Genomic DNA, 17,058 nt, shown 5'->3' on the forward strand with positions numbered 1-17,058 from the left:
AAAGAGACAATAACATACTTACATTGTAAAGGAAATACTCTTAAGATATTTAGTAAATTTATAGATATTGTTCTGGTTTCTGGTAGAACTTTACCTATTACAAATAACTCTTACTAAATGCAGTATTTCATAAACAAAGAAACTCCATTTTTATTTCTCTTCCCTTCCATATTCAAAATACAGTTCATACTCGCACATTCCTCTTCCTCCCGCTCATCTTTCTTAATTGCATTCCTCATACATTCCTCCCAGCCTTCTCCGTTTAACAAGATTTATGTACTCACAGCATGATTCAAAAACAGCAGAAATGACTGTAAAATAACACAGAATGCATTTGCTTGCTTGGGAGCTGAACAAAATACCTTTCATTTTAGCCCTACAACATTGAAATTCCACCCTTCTTCCCCACTGACCCCGACGTAGCAAATACATCACTCCAGTATTTAACCCATTCCTCCCCTTAATATCTTCTTCCAAACACCTGTTCCTTACGTTTTTGGACCCTTCTGAATTTAGGATTGACCCAGTGAACATCTGATTCTTCCTCGCTAGATTCTGGACTCATAGCCATATCCTGTGGCTAGCCTCCCACCTGTTCTACTACCTGTAACCCCGGGCCCACCACTAATTCATAAACACTATCTGTATCAGAGTCCTCAATTTCTTCATCATCCTCCAACTGACCAGGAGTATGTACAACAGATATAGATAGATATTAAGATAAAAACTGATTTCTTAGAATTCTTTAAATTGTTCTTTCTTTTTCCTTGCTATCTACTCCCCCCAGACTTGTGCCTATTAATCTTCATTACTTTTTTAGATTAGATTAGATTGGTGTCCAACAGTGTAATTTACGTATTTGATATTTGATTTTCGATACTTAGGGTTTGATATTTATTTATAATTTCTTAAACTATACAGTATTTAGTAAGCTTATATAAATAACTTTACAGTTTGAATATATTAGGTTTGGTATACAGTAAGATTATATTACAATATAATATACTATAACATATCATAATATAATAAGTTAGTAAGTTAATGCAATTGTAATAAACATGAATCAGTTGCCAAATGTCTGAATTCTGATTACAGGACCATGAGGATGTTTCAGTGGCCATGTGAAAAATCATAAGTCTCTTTTCAGTGTTATTGTCTCTGATCATCACTAAATGAACTGTTGTAAGTTGAGGACTACCTTTGGTTGGTTGTTATATTTCATCCATCATTGAATCATATATTCAATGCTTCTGTGATTAAGACAGCACTTCTCAATTATTTTGTTATGCCCCCCCCCCCAGGAAGAAGTAAACACTTTGAGCACACACACCCTCAACTCTCCCCCGGTACAATTGTTCACAATATTCGGTACATTTTCGCTGAAAAAAATCTCAAGGGATTGCGGTGTAATGTGTTTAAGTGACTGCAGATTAAGAACAGACATTCCATGTGGTCAAGTTCTTGTTTTACGATAGATGGTTGTCTTCAGAAATGCCTTTGTCTCTATAACCTGAAACGGCAGGAGCAACAAACACCAAATTAAAGCTCAGCCCTCCCCAGCCCAGACCCCTTGACAAATGTTTCTGATTACCTTCATATTGAACGCCCTCATGGCTTGGAAGAGCAGGGACGCCCTTTTTTATGGGAGGCTCCGCGCTCAAGGGCAGAATTTCAGGCTGAAGCCTAGTCGCCAATCAGAATGCGAATTCCAGTTGCGGAGCAACAGTTCTCCAGCCGCGGAGAGCCAAAGAATCGTGCGTCACCTTGGAAACAGGAGTTGCCTGCCCTGAAGGCCGCCATGAGCTCCCGCGGGGGCCAGCGGGGAGCTGGCGGGTCCGTGGATGTGGCCGGAGTGCGCATTACGCCCCCGGAGCTGTGCTTCGTGGATGCGATGCCAGGCCGTTGTTACAGAGCGCTGCTCGGCGTCCAAAACCTTCAGAAACGCAGTTGTTCGCTTCATTTCCTACTTCCCGAACGGCCTCAGGTGGGACGTTAACAAGGCAGTCTCATTAAAGGAGTGGAGCTAAGAATCTTACTCAGGACCGGACTGAGGCTTGGGAACCCCCGTTTCTTCACCGTGAAATTAGCTATTTTTGAAGGGTCCGAATGGTGGTTTTGTTTTTTTTTTGCCGGTGTACGGATCATATTGGACGCAGTTAATTTTGTTTCAACAGCAGCAGCAGCAACAAACTCAATGATTCCTAATAAGAAACCTTTAGCAACAGACTTTTCATTTGGATGTCCATCTTTGGCGTGGAAAGCATACTTAAAGGGGGGGGGGGAGGATACTGAGTGGGTTATGACAAATTCTTTTTGAATAACTTTATTATTTCTTGCTCTATAATTAGCATACGGAGGGGGCATACTTTTGATTCTTCCAATTATTTTTAGAAACATACTTGTCTTAAGATGAAACATACTTGTCTTAAGATGAAATAATTCAGTCAGTAGAAAAGTTGAAATTTAAAGGTAGGAAATATATAATTTTGCATCAGCACAATATTGTCTAGTAATTCAGATTTATTATACAATTTTTGAATCTGGTGCTAGATCTGTTACTATGTCAGTATCAGGTTATTACAGGCATAAAAGTGACTGGAAAAGATAGAAGATACTCAAAATCTCTTGATGTAAGTTTGGGAAAGAAGCTTACAAGCTATTACAGGGTAAATAGTTCAAGGTGAATAGGAGGCATGATTGAGATTACATACCCTTAAAAGCAGGTGACCTTCCTAATTGATATTCCTCTTTAATCTTTTTATGTTTCCTATGTTTATGATACAGTTTCACACTAGCTCACTAGCACTTCCTCTTGCATTATTGTTTCTTGTATCTGCATCACAATCTCAGTCTCTCCCTCTCTCTCCCTCCCTCTCTCTCTCCCATAATATTTGCATTATAATTTGCTCTATGATGAAACTGAACGGTGGTGAAGACAAGCTCAAATAACATTTCTAAAATTGAATAATTTCTTAATTTTGTAGTTCAAACTAACTGTGGAAAATCCAAAGAAACCTGTTGCTTCTGGCCTTTACATAACAGCTACTGTGGAATATCGTCCGGACAGTGAGGAAGACCTTCATGATAGGCTCCTACTTCATGTAGAGAAAAAAGTAATTGAAATTCCTCTGATTGGGTATGACTTTTCAATATAAAACATTGCTGTTGGTGAAATATTTGGCAAGCTTTTGCACAACACATGAAGTTTTAAAACAAAGTTTGTGGCTCTGCAGCAAATCTCTAAAATAATGTTTTGTGACTTTCAATTAAATTATTTAATTACGCCTTCCAATTAAATTATTTAATTACGCCTTCCCCCCCAGCTGTAAGCTAGGTAAGTTAAAAAAATATGTCACATGGGTCATTCCATGTAAAGTGAATCAATGATTTTTACCTCTATATTTTTAATTCTATTGAGATTTTGTTATTTGGTAACAGTGTGTGAGAAAATGCAAAATGTGAAGAAAAAAATTTAGATTTTTAAAAAAATCGATTTTCAAAGTTCGGAAAAAGTGTGAATTTCGGTGTTGCCTGCCTTTACATTTCTCCTCATAACTCAGGCTAGAAAAAAGATAGAGAAACAGAATAAACACCATGCTACTCAGAACTGTACAGGCCTTAACCAGATATGTGACAAGAGTGCTGTTAATATTTTACTCATGCGAATGCAAACGCAAAATTTTAAAACACATTTCAGAAAAAACAGTTTAATTTAAAAATTAATAAATAAATGCAGCATTTATCACTACTTATATAAAAAAAGCTGCCATCATTTTCATTAGCGATCAAAAAAACTAATGCAGATATAGTGAAAACTTGGTAGAAAAATGCTGCCAAAACCGCAAGGTTTATCCGAGACAGAAAAAGCTATCTGTGCACTAGCCCTAATACTCACTTTATAATACAGTTATATCTCAAGTGTACTGCAAATCTTTATTTTTATTACCCATCTTCCTTACTTAATATTAACTGTGCTTTTCTCACACAGCAATAATTGCTACTTCTCAAGGAACAGCATTTTATAATATATGCTGTTGCAATTCTTTTGAAAAAACTGGACACATAACAAGAAAAAAATCTTAGGCTGGTACAAGGTTGGATGTTTCATATAAATCCATCAATCAATGCAGGCAAGAAAATTTGTGATAGTTGTAAAAAGCAACTTGCAAAAGAGAAAAATATTCTGCAGCTAGAAAATTTCGAAGAACCTGTAACTTCCAACACAGAGGATTTTTTAAATCCTGATTTAACAATAGAGTATTTGGATAAATCACTTTCTAACATCGAATAATTGCCCATTGCAAAAAAAGGGAATCTATTATCCAGGTTATTGCCAAAAAAATTAGAAAAAGTTACAAAAAAATTGACCCTTGAACTGTTAGGTGAAACAGTAGAAGGTGAAGGAAAAAATGACACTGATTCAGAGATCAGAGATCAAAGTTAAATTTAAATCCATACATAGCAGAAGTGAGCAGTTCATGATACTGACTACACTACCGAAGAGTTGGACATGCAAAAGAATAAAAATGAATTTAACATTAGCAAGAGAATGGTTAGAAAAGCCAAATCTCTAGCTGAACAAAAAGGTTTCATGTCTTGTCCTGATACTGAACCAGGCAAAACATTAGATGAAGTGAAAGACCCACAAAGTGGGTAAAGTGAAAGATTTTTACAATAGTGATGAAGTGAACTGAATTATGCCTGGCAAGAAAGATTGTGTGTCTGTGAAAGTGAATGGCAAGAAAACCCATGTCCAGAAGAAGCTGGTTCTTTCCAATTTGAAAGAAACCTATGAACTTTTTAAAGAAAAAAAATTCCAGTTCTGCCAGAATAGGATATTCAAAATTTGCTGAACTGCGACTGAAGAATTGTGTCCTGGCTGATGGTAGTGGTACACACTCAGTATGCGTATGTATAACACACCAGAACACTAAACTCACAATTGAAGGGTGTAAGCTGAAAGTGACTAAGCTGTTCAGATTGGCAAGTCTAACATTGGTGTTTTACAAAGTATGTCTGTCTCAAATATTGTTTCCAGAAAAGAGTTGGTTACCTTAATATTTGCAAAAAATGTCCTTCAGTATTGCCTCTCAAATAAAAAATATTAAATCATTTTGAAGAGGCTATGGTACATAATATAATTTATAAACAGTGGATATCTGTTGACAGATGTACTTTTGACACTGTTTTTAGAAGTGCAGAAGATTTTCTAGAATGTTTTTGTGAACAGCTGATAGTCCTTAAGAAAAACTCATTTATAACTCAACAGTCTGACTACTACAATCAGCTCAAAGAAAGTATCAAACAAAATGAGTCACTAATAAGCTTAGACTTTTTAGAGAACCATTCCTTTGTTGTTCAGGATGAAGCACAGTCATTTCACTGGAACAATGCACAAGTAACTGTTGTACTCTCCAAAGATTGTGAAAATAAAAAAGTAGAATTGATTTTTTTGCATTCTTCTGGTCCAGCGCCATCCTTTGTGTATCTAAGAAAATCAGACATTTTAAAAGTTAACAAAACCAGATATTTACTCAAGTGGAGCCGAACACCATGACAGCAATGTTCCCTCTAATTGTTTTTCGGTGTAGGCGGGAAAGAGTAGTGTCTGAGCGGCACATTTTCATGCCTGAGCACAGATGTCACCCAAGAAAACTTGTTGTGTAATTATTTGGGGCTCGGTGCTGGGGCAGAATAAGATCCCACTATGTTATTCTGTTATTTTATATTTCAATTAATATCATTATCCTCTTACAAATCCAGATAGGCCGTCATGCCTACTCCTCCTTATACATTCTTCTTAAAAGAAACTAAAAACCCTTATGCAACCTTTTCCTAATTAATAAGGGGTTTTTTTCCCCCTTTTTTCCCTAAAAAAAATTAATAAAATTTTTTAATTAAAAGAAATTAATAATAAAACAAAACCAAAATCTATTACTATTAAAACTAAAAAATACAACCCAGCAAAACCAAAAACACAACTATTAATAAAGCCATGCTTTAAAATCTTCATTTCTTAAATATTTATCATAGCATTATAGTAATCTAATAATACTATGAAAATCCATCTGAACTCCAATGCATCAATTAATATATTTCCATATTTACTTTGCTATAATCTTATTCAAGATTTCCAAGCTCAATTAATTTTCAGGCACTGCCACTTGGCATTTACTATTATTAACTTTCATCAATCTTCTACATATCCAAGTATATTTTAAATTCATAATGCAAAGTCATAAAATCATATAGTACATATCATAAACCCCTTATTTATCATATGTATCTTCCATTAATTTTACCTATGTAATTCTATGTAGTTCTAAAATTCTAATCCAATTTTATGAATTATTACATCCGAATATTAAACAACACCTAAATATATCTTTTACCACAATTTCATAGTCAATCCATAATAATCATCCCTCCTCAATTTTCCACTCTTGCCAAAGGGAAGAAACCATGTTAAGCTTGTTTTTATCTTCTTCGTTAACCAAACTAATTTATGAATGGAAATAATAGATTTAAAAGGTATATTTGCTCCCAACTACTATATTATGTTCACAGAAGGCTTCATTTTAACAGAAGGCTACAATTGTTTGCATGTTTCTTTGGCTATAAATGCCCACCAGCAGTGGAATATGTTAAATATCTTGCTAAATATCAGTCTAGTCACTAAAGTATCATACATTTGCTGATTCCTCCAGTTCAAAGTTTGGAAATGTAAATTAGGATATTATGTTCAATTTTTTAAGAGCTCTGTTTTAAGAGAACTGTCTGAGACAGCTTATTTACAATGTAAATAAGAGGCTGCAACAAAGAAGGGGGAGTCAAGTTATTCTCCAGAGCAGCCGAGGGTAGGAAAAGAAGCAATGGATGGAAATTAATCAAGGAGAGAAGCAACTTAGAACTAAGGAGAAAATTTGTGACAGTTAGAAGAATGAATGAATCCGTGGAACAGCCTGCCACCAGAAGTTGTGAATGCTCCAACACTGGAAGCTTTTCAGATGTTGGATACCCATTTGTCTGAAGTAGTATAGGATTTCCTACCTAAGCAGGGGGTTGGACTAGAAGACCTCCAAGGTCCCTTCCATCTTGGTTGTTAGAAAATGTTTCACATTTAAAAATATCTGTACAAGCCACAAGAGACATCTCTTTAGAGGAACATCTTCCCACCTTGTAGACAATTCTTCCAGAAACTGTGACTAACCATAAACAACTTCTACATCTAGTATCCAATATCCAGTATCTAGTTCAGGAAACACAGATCAGTTTGACATGCCTTGATTGTTAATGAATTATCTACCTTCAGTCTCTCTAGGACTTTCAGCTGACTTGCATCTAAGGAGGTTGTTTTGATTATTTGTTTTTGTTTTTTGCAAAAGCAAAATCAACATCATTTAGAAGCAATTAAAAACGCCTTCAATGAGACTAAAAAAAATACAATATCCAATTAGAAAAAGCCATACTTTTAAACATTTGTACAGAAATAAGTTGCTGAATTTTTTAAAAAACTGAAAATATGACATCTGTACAATACTTTTACAGTAAAATTAGAAGGGAATTTCTCATTATCCTGCATAGAAAGATTAAACATGATCATGTGTTTTTGATTAAATACACAACCTTGTAAATCCTCCACAAAAAGCCTGGATAGCAGATACTGAGATGACAAATCTGCTAAGTATCAAAATGCCACTTAAAGAGTTCAGCTAGTTTCAAATTAGATTTTGATTTTCTTTCTCTCTTCCTCTTCCCCACTCTCTCTCTCTTTCTTTCTTTCTTTCTTTCATTCTTTTTCTTTCTTTTCCTTCCTCTCTCTTTTTTCTATCAGTTTCTCTCTCTTCCTCCCTCAATCTTTCTTTCTCTCTCTTTTCCCCTCTCTTTCTCTCTCACTCTTTCCCTTTTTTTCTCTTCCTTTCTATTTCTTTCTCCCTTTCTCTTTCTTTCTCTCTTCCTCTCTTTTTCTCTCTCTCTGTCTTCCTCTCTCGCTCTCTTTCTCTCCCTTCTTCCCTCCCTCCTTCCCTCCCTCTCTCTCTCTTCCTCCCTCCCTCTCCAGGTCCAAATCGAGTCAGCTTGAAAGTCACGCCGCACGCCATGGACAAGGCGGAGGGAGGGCAGAGGATGGGGGAAAGGAGCTGGCTGGGCCTTTCTCTTTTCCTCCCTCCCTCCCTAGGGTCCAAATTGAGTCAGCCTGAAAGTTTGCCTGGAGAGCAGGAAGCGGTGCCTCTGACGGGTGGGGAAAAAAGGGAGCGGAGGGACAGCAAGTGGGAACAGCAACCCACGCACTCGGTCATGCGCCTACGTGGGAATCATTGTTTTGGGAAACTTTGGGGCCCGCCCATGGTTCTCATCACCAGCTCTTGTTTATGGGAGGTTCTGTGCTCGAGAGCCCGCTTTGAAGCCGGAACTGTTGCCATGTTTGAATTACATTAAGGCAGAGCCATGAGGAGAAACCAGTTCTGTGGTTAATGGAGCGGAGCGCACACCAGCGGCCAGCTTACTATCCCCCCGCGCCCACCTCCTCCTCACAATAAACTCTTGCCCCCAATACTACGCGTTGGTGGATGGGGTAAGATCTTTAACCAAGTGCCGCAAAGTGAGATGAATGGGGACGTGGGAGGCACCCCCGCACCGTTCCATATTCCATTTTGTTCTGAGGTGAAAGCACAACTGGGTGAATGGTTCCGTTGGTGCAACCGGGTTAGGCTTTAAAAGGGGACATTCCCCCATGCTCACAGCCACCTCCCATCCCTCCACCCACCACTTGATGGCCAGGGACAGGGCGGAGGAATGAAGGGGAGATGGAAAAGGGGCTGGGTGGTGGTAGAAGGGCTGCGGCGGGTGCCGGCTGGTGGCCCCCCCCACTCCCTCTTGATGGCCAAAGACGGGGAGGAAGGATGAAGGGGAGGTGGAAAGGTGGCTGGGCGGCAGCAGGAGGGCCGTGGCAGCCGCTAGCCGGGATCGGGCTCCATGGCCACGCCCCCACCCAGTTTTAGCATACTTACCTTAGCCGGCGAGCTCGAGCCTCAAACAAGAAAGACCGCTCCGGAGTTAAAGGGGCGGGGAGGAAAGCAGGCCTGCAATTGGCTCCTTTCTTTCCTGCCTTTACTAGAGAGGAACTGTTGCTGCCCTATGGTTGCAGAGCAGCAACAGTTCTAATTACCAATTGGTTGGACCTCTGCTTGAATTTAAAACTCAAACCTGCGCTATAGCGCACAGCGCAGCTTAGGGGGGACATTGCATGACAGGCCATACATACTCTTTAACACAAAAGGAAATGGCCATTGCTAGTAAGCTCTTATGGACAAGATTGCATTTCACCCACTAGACGAGACAAATTGATGATAAAAGGCCAGTTTAAAAACATACTATTAATTTTTTGATTTATTTATATTTTATCGAGGATTTAACTACAGTACTATTCTTAAACATTTCATGAATGGCATGTTTAGTGATATAATAAAAAATTGTTACATGTATAAATAGGTATTAACAATATTGGTTCTTTTAATCTTGTTTTTAACATAATTAGGATGTTACCGGATTTAGAAAATCATACTTAAGGATATGATCACCTTTTTTCTTTTGGTTTGTTCAATGCACTCAGGTTGAAAAAGCTGAGCAAGTTGTGTTATGATGATTAAGATCTATTTATTCTGGCACTTACGGTATTTGTTTTTTCTGTTTCTTATTGTATATAAATGTTGAATTCAATAAATTGTAATTTGAAAACAAAAAAGGAATAAACTCACACAAACATAAAATCAAATGATTCAAGGCTTAAAAAAAAAAAAGTTTGATAGGGTTAGGGTCCCAAGCTGAATCCCAGTAGAAATATATACACATGCATTTTCTCACAATTTTAAAACATAGCTTTTTTCACAATTGCGCAACAAAATTTTGAATTTGATGTCTCCAAAACTAAATATTAAGAAATATAGTCTGGTGATATATCAAATGTAAGTCGGTACCGTTCTGAGAAAAATGACGCCTCTCCGACCTCTTTATCCTAATTCTATGCTGAGATATGATAGAAAATGTAAAGCCAAACCAGGCCAAAATTGCGCTTTTTCAAAACTTTAGAAATCTGTAAAAAATTAACTGATGAAAAAAATTCAAAACTTTTAATTTGTAATTAACTAAAGTAGTACTTCATTAAAAAATTAAAAAATAAAGATATCAAGTAGAAAAAATATTCATATCTGGATCACTTGATATGGAATGACACACATTTAATAATTACAATTTTAATCTATGTATTTCAGGGGGTCTCATTCTTTGTTTTAATGAAGCATCCCATTGGTCTTGCATTAATGTGGAATAAAACTTAGAACAAATTTTGATTGTTCTTCTATTTTGTCTGTGCAAGGCCAATCAGTTGGAATAAAACATTAACCCTACTTATAAGTGCTTAAGATTCCTAACATGTAGTTCCAGAATTCTTAGTTTAATGTGCTTTGTTTAATTTACTTTGTTATGTGTGAATTATGGCAGTATTTCTTACATCAAATATTGTGAGTTTGGTAATATTACATTTATATACAGTGGTACTTTTGGTACTCATTGTTAATAGGAAGGCACAAAGAGTACCAATAACGAATACCAAACTGCTTTTCCCCATAATGAATAATGTAGTGAGTCATAGGGAGCCAACAATGGCAAGATCTAGCTTGTGCGTTGAATACCAAACAAACTATTGAATACTGGAGCAAATTTTTTGAATCAAAATGCATTGAGTACCAAATTAGATGTACTTCAAAGCCATTGAGTACCAAGGTACCACTGTAATAGTACCAAAACTATGGTGATATTTCAGGTGTTAGTTGTGTACTGAATTATTATATTGAATAGAAATAGGCAATAAGTATTAAAATATATTGACATGAAAAGAATTTCAAGCTAAATAAAATACAGTTGCAAATTAATATGTTTTCATTGTGCTTACTACTTAAAATACATAGCAACATAAGCACTAAATTAAGAAAGGTAGTGTACCTGTTGAAAAAGTCTAAAATACTTTATTTCCCTTGAAATGTATTTAAAAAGTAAATCAATAAAATGATGAGATAAAACCAATAAAAATGCACTTTTCTTGTAGATTACGTCCATGTTGTTTCTTAGAAATTGAACCTGAAATAAATTTTGGAACAGTGATTGCGAACAGTAAAATAATACATGCAGTAACCAAAATTACAAACTATGGATCATCCCCAGGTAAATATTTTATGGAGTTCAGTATATTTAATATACTTAGATAAATCATAATTCATGGTTCAGCATGCAATATGAACTTACTGAAGCAAAAACAAATGATAATATGACATAGCTCAATGACTGGAGCTTTCATGCAACATGGTAAATCATATAGTGCTTTGATTTAGGATATTAACTAGATTTGAATTGTGACATACATTATGTTAAAACTGAGTGCTTTAATCAAAATATGAAAATGGCTTATTTTACAATAGTGTATCTCAAAAACCAATATACCATATTTTTCGGAGTATAAGACACACTGGAGTATAAGACGCACCTTAGTTTTTGGGGAGGAAAATAGGGAAAAGAATCTGCTTACCAGATATTCATCTGGCTAGCGCCCTTAGTCTTAAAATTGCCAGGTTTGGAGACCTTTGCACCCTTAATCCCTAACCCAGGGGTCTTCAAATTTGGCAACTTTTATGATTTGCGGACTTCAATTCCCAGAATCCTCCAGTCATGCTCGTTCAGGAATGGGAGTTGAAGTTCATTAGTCTTAAAGCTGTCAAGTTTGAAAACCCCTGGATTAAGGATTAGAAGTACAAGGATCTCCAAACCTGGCAACTTTAAGATTTGTGGACTTCAGTTCCCAGAATCCTCCTCCAGTCATGCTAGCTCAGAAATGAAAGTTGAAGTTCATTAGTCTTGAAGCTGTCAAGTTTGGAGATCCCTGGATTAGGGATTAGGGTGCATTGCAAGGGTATTCAAACTTTATGAGCTAGTCCTCCTCTAACTGTGGCTACTTTGCTCTTTAAACTTTTTAGCTTTATTTAGAAAGAGCCATAAAGATTATTACCAAAGATTCAGGAAAGGAAGTGCAAGGGACAAAGTTGCAAGTCTTTTGAGAAGGAGGGAGGGAGGGAAAGAGGAGCTGCTTATCTCTCTCTCCTCCCCCACCACTTGTAGAAACGATCAAAAATAATCTGACAGGAAGTGAAAAGTATCTCCTTCTATAGTCAGGGCAAAGCTGGGGGTTGCTTTAGTCTGATCTCACCCTGGGAAAGAGAGACTGACGTCTAGATCGCTTTAATACTAGAGAGGTTGGTGAAAGAAACAGTGTTGAATTCAGGTTTCTTTCAGTGTGATAACTGGAAAGGGAGGTGAAGTTTCTGTGTACACGCGTTGTGTCTCTCTTTTCATTCTGCTTTGGGCAGCCAGAGACGATAGGTGGGGCTAGGCTACTCAGTAATAGAAATGAAGGAAATTTGCATTAGCTACCGTACAGAAGCACTGAGCAATTTTGCATAATGATACAAACCCTTCTCTCTTCTGTGCCCTGCCGCCCCCCCCCCTCTCTCTCACACACAAACACAGCAGAGTCTGGCATTCAGATCGTGCAGAGAGAGCAGCTTCTCCCATCCTTTCCAGAAAGCATCTCTGCTGATTGGCTGATCTAGTGGGAGGGCGTGGGGGGGGGGAGAATTTCCCAAAAGCCTTTCATTGCAGCTGAGTGTTTGCCCTTTGAGGCTGCCTGCTTTCCTTTTCCACCTTTGGGGTGCTCCCCTGCCCCCACTGATCCTCCGTTTTGGTGTCATCAGAGGCTGATTGGAGCACACTAACCTCCACCCCAGGCACTGGAAATTAAGCCTTGCATTTTCTTCGGTGAAGCTGCCATTTCCATCGCTAACTTCGCTATCTCCCCCTTCGTTCTTCCTTTCTGATTGACGGTTGGATCAATCTCCTGAAATACCGCCAATCAGCTGCCTGTCTTCACCAATTGCGGCTATTACCGCTCTCCCGCCAACTCCCTTCCCCCTCCCCAGGTGCAGCATTCGGTGTATAGGACGCACCCAGTTTTTCACCCTCTTTTGGGGGGTAAAAAGGTGCATCTTATACACCAAAAATATGGTATTATATATACATATACATATATGTATCACATGTTTTTGCTGAATTTTTAAAATTAAGGGAGACTAAGATAGCGCTATTTTGGCCTTGTTCTGGCCTCGTCAGCTAGCCATACCCTTACTGGGATTTGATCCTGGGGCTTCTGCCTTGCAAGGCAGAGAATTAACCTCTAGGCCACAGGATCTGATCCCTTCAGCTTTGTACCAGGGAGCGGCTATATGTTTTTTCTGTCGGATCACCCTAGTATATTGAAGGAACGTCACAGTTCCTTTTTGCCTCTAGGCCCAACCCAGGGCCATTTCAAGGCAGTTAATTTATTCATAGCTGACAAACTATACTCTGTATGTATCATATGTTTTTGCTGAATTTTTTAAATTAAGGGAGACTAGGATAGCGCTATTTCGGCCTTGTTCTGGCCTCATCAGCTAGCCATACCCTTACTGGGATTTGATATATCTATATATCTATTTGATATATATATAGTTTTATATAATTGTCTGTCTGTCTGTCTGTATATCTAATCTATCTATCTATCTATCTATCTATCTATCTATCTATCTATCTATCTATCTATAACTGGTGATTTTCCTTTGATTCTCAGTGAAAGAAGCTTCATTTAAGTTTAAGAAATTAAAGAAAAAAATCTTGTTTGTAAATAAGCAACAAAAAAGGTGATTAGAAGCTTAATTATGAAAGGTTTTGAAATGGACTAAGGGGCCAGACTGGAAATAAAATTATAATTTTAAAAATTATTTCATCAAATTATGAAAGAATATTTCCTGTGATTTGTTCAGAATCTTATCAAAATATATGAAGAATTTGAATTTAAGTAGAATGGTACTTCTACCTAAGAACGGCTTTACTTAAGAACTTTTCTAGATAAGAACCGGGTGTTCAAGATTTTTTTTGTTTCTATGTTTCTATGTTTCTTAAGAACCATTTTCTACTTAAGAACCCGAGCCCACAAAAATTTCACAGGAAATTTGAGAGTGGCACAAAGGCCTGGCCAGTTTTCTGCCATTCCCCCTTTAGTCCTGGCCAATGTGGGCTTTTTGGAGCTGCCAGAGGAGCCTTTTGGTGGCACTTAAGGAGGCTTTGGCAGTCCAGAGCAAACAAAGCATTTTCCATTCTCTGGGCACTTGGAGAGGGAATAAATCTCTGCCAGCGCCCAGAGAAAAGAAACGCTCCCTTCGTTCTGGGCAGCCCAGAGTGAATGGAGCATTTTCCTTTCTTTGGGCACTTGGAGAGGGAATAAACCACTTCACTGTGGTGACTCCCTCGTGCTGCCTCCCCTACATCCGGCGCGAGGTTGCCTCCCAGAGCATCTGGGCGCAGAAAGGCAAATGGGGGTGCTTTGCCCCGGCTGGATCAACTCGGCTTCAGCCAAACCGAGGAGTCACCACAGTGAAGGAAAGGCGCCGGCTACAAAGCGAGTGAACGAGAGGAGGGGGGAGCCCTTCAGCATAGGAAGGAAGCAGAAGCAGGTAGCAGCAGCAGCCTTTCGGTCAAAGGAGTGGGAGGTTCCCCTCTCTCACTTGGTTTCTCTGGCACAGTGTATGGGAGGCAGCCTCGCGCCAGGTGTATGGGAGGCACGTGTTCCTTGCCACCTCAGAGTCCGTCTTTTTTTTAAGGCTTAAAGTTTTGGATTTTTAAAATTCCTCTCACCTCACCTTCTTCCTTCAGCAGCAACTGTCCTCCTTCCTCCTCCTCCTCCCACCCAAATTCCGAGCTTTTATTTCTTTCCTAATGGGTTTGCACACATTATTTGCTTTTATACTGATTCCTGTGGGAAAAATTGCTTCTACTTACAAACTTTTCTATTTAAGAACCTGGTCATGGAACAAATTAAGTTCTTAAGTAGAGGTTCCACTGTATAAGAAATCTTTCTCTGGGAAAATGTTGTGGAGTAGAGAAAAATATGATAAAATAAGACTTTGGCAGCATGTTATGAAAAACAACCATAACTCAAGATTTTAATTAAATGAGGTGCCACTCTAATATAGAATGGAGAAAAATATTTTTACTCTGGGAGAATAAAAGGATTTCTGGCAACAATGTAGTCAGAACTTCCTTTTCAGATTGTCTTTTAATAAATGGGCTCAAAAGAGGAGATAGAAGACGACACAACTGAGAATCAGGCTGTATTGGATATGGATTTATAATTGACCGAATACAAGGATGATGACAAAGATATTATACTGAATTTATAAATAAAAGTGGCTGGTATTTTAATAGCTAACACAAATAATCAGGAAAATGACTTAGACATGTGGATTTTAACTTAAGAAAGTTGTCCAAATCAGTCTTTTATTTTGGAATTATGACAGATATATATTTATAAGTACAGATATATGTTATATTTATGAAGACGTTCCTGAGAAAAGATGAAGTGGGAATATAAAGAAGTCAACTTTAGGCAGATGACTTAAAAGGAATAAACATCAAGATTTCAAAAGTTAAAAAAAGATTTATAAAATTGGATTAATCAACCAAAGTTAGCAGTTTTAATGGTTTCTTTTTAAAATAAGGACTGATGATGAGACCTTAAATATTTGTTTATAGATAAGATACGGAAAAAATTTTTGTTGTAGTTTTAGAGAAAGAAATAAGCTGTGGTATTAAAATTGAAGAAATGTTATCGTTAACAAGAGTTTCTGAAGGGAGACAAAGAGAAAATGATAAGAAATTTATGGGATAGTATTTGATAGTATTAAATTTCAGTATGTTATTTCTGATTACTATTGATCTTTTCTTTGAACGGTCAGCCTTTAAATATTTGCTTATAGATGTAAAATGTAACAATTTTATTTTTAATTTTTAGAGAAAAATTACTAGGTAGAGCAAATCAAAGGAAAATGAAATTAATTTATTTCTTAGACTGTTAAGGAATGTGCAGAACCCCTGAGTTTTCAAGGACATGTACAGAAGAAACGTGGGATTTCAGCAGATATCCAGGAGATATGAGTAATTGTTCAATCGGACAAAACAGATACATTAAAGTTCAATTAGTGTTTACTTTAGAAATAGCACAATCAAGTTAAACAGCCCAGTCATACACATTCAAATCAGTCTATATCTCTCAATGCAACAATAATATTACAAGCCTGTCTTTGTCTTTTTTTAAAAAAAATATTTTTATTAATTTTTCATAAAAAGACAAACAAAACAAACAAACATTGAACATATACAGGGTCTATAATTGCCCTGCTCAAAATAGAAGTCTTTCTAATACAGAAAAGAAAACACTAAAATTTGTAAGATCAATACAGAGAATATAAAAAAAAGAGAGAAAAAGTTTTTTAATTTTTTTCCCCATATATTAAAACTTTTGTAAGATACCGTAATTCATATATATATTTCTTTCTATTCCATTCATTTAGTATTCTTTTTATTCAACCATATATAAATCCTTTGCCAAATTTTATAAACATCTGATTCTTCTTGATTATTTAACCACCTCGTCATCATGTGCATCTCTGCACACTCTATGATTTTCTTTAGTACATTTATTTATTTTATTATTTATTACTTAGATTTGTATGCCGCCCCTCTCCGAAGACTCGGGGCGGCTCACAACACGTGGAAACAAATCATAAATAATCTAAACAAATTTAAAATATTTAACGATTTAAAAAAGACCCCATATACTAACAGACATACACTCAGGCATACCATATATAAATTAAACATGCCCAGGGGAAGATGTTTCAGTTCCCCCATGCCTGACGACATCCTCCTCCTTGGGGATATCTTTTTCTTTCCATTTTTGTGCATATACAATCCTGGTGGCAACCAAGATATGAGTTATTAAATAATAAATTTCCTTTTTATATTTTTGATTTGTTATACCTATTAGAAAAAATTCTGGGGTTTTCCTAATCTCCTGAAGGGTAATTTCTTTTATCCATCTTTCTATTTTATTCCAATAGAGTTTGGCTTTTTGGCAAGTCC

General features: G+C 37.1%; 1 protein-coding gene across 1 annotated transcript in view; it reads left to right on the forward strand.

Annotated features, from left to right (window-relative positions):
* The first annotated feature begins 1,760 nt into the window (after positions 1 to 1,760).
* CFAP47 (cilia and flagella associated protein 47) overlaps positions 1,761 to 17,058 on the forward strand; it is a 1,022,460-nt gene continuing 1,007,162 nt past the window's right edge. The window contains exons 1-3 of the mRNA XM_070750589.1: positions 1,761 to 1,984; positions 2,985 to 3,136; positions 11,102 to 11,217. Of these exons, the coding sequence (XP_070606690.1) occupies positions 1,799 to 1,984; positions 2,985 to 3,136; positions 11,102 to 11,217 (454 nt within the window). The 5' untranslated portion in view covers positions 1,761 to 1,798. The remainder of the gene's footprint in view (positions 1,985 to 2,984; positions 3,137 to 11,101; positions 11,218 to 17,058) is intronic.

The sequence above is a fragment of the Erythrolamprus reginae genome, chromosome 4 (assembly GCF_031021105.1).
Source record: "Erythrolamprus reginae isolate rEryReg1 chromosome 4, rEryReg1.hap1, whole genome shotgun sequence".
In the NCBI taxonomy this organism is placed as follows: domain Eukaryota; kingdom Metazoa; phylum Chordata; class Lepidosauria; order Squamata; family Dipsadidae; genus Erythrolamprus; species Erythrolamprus reginae.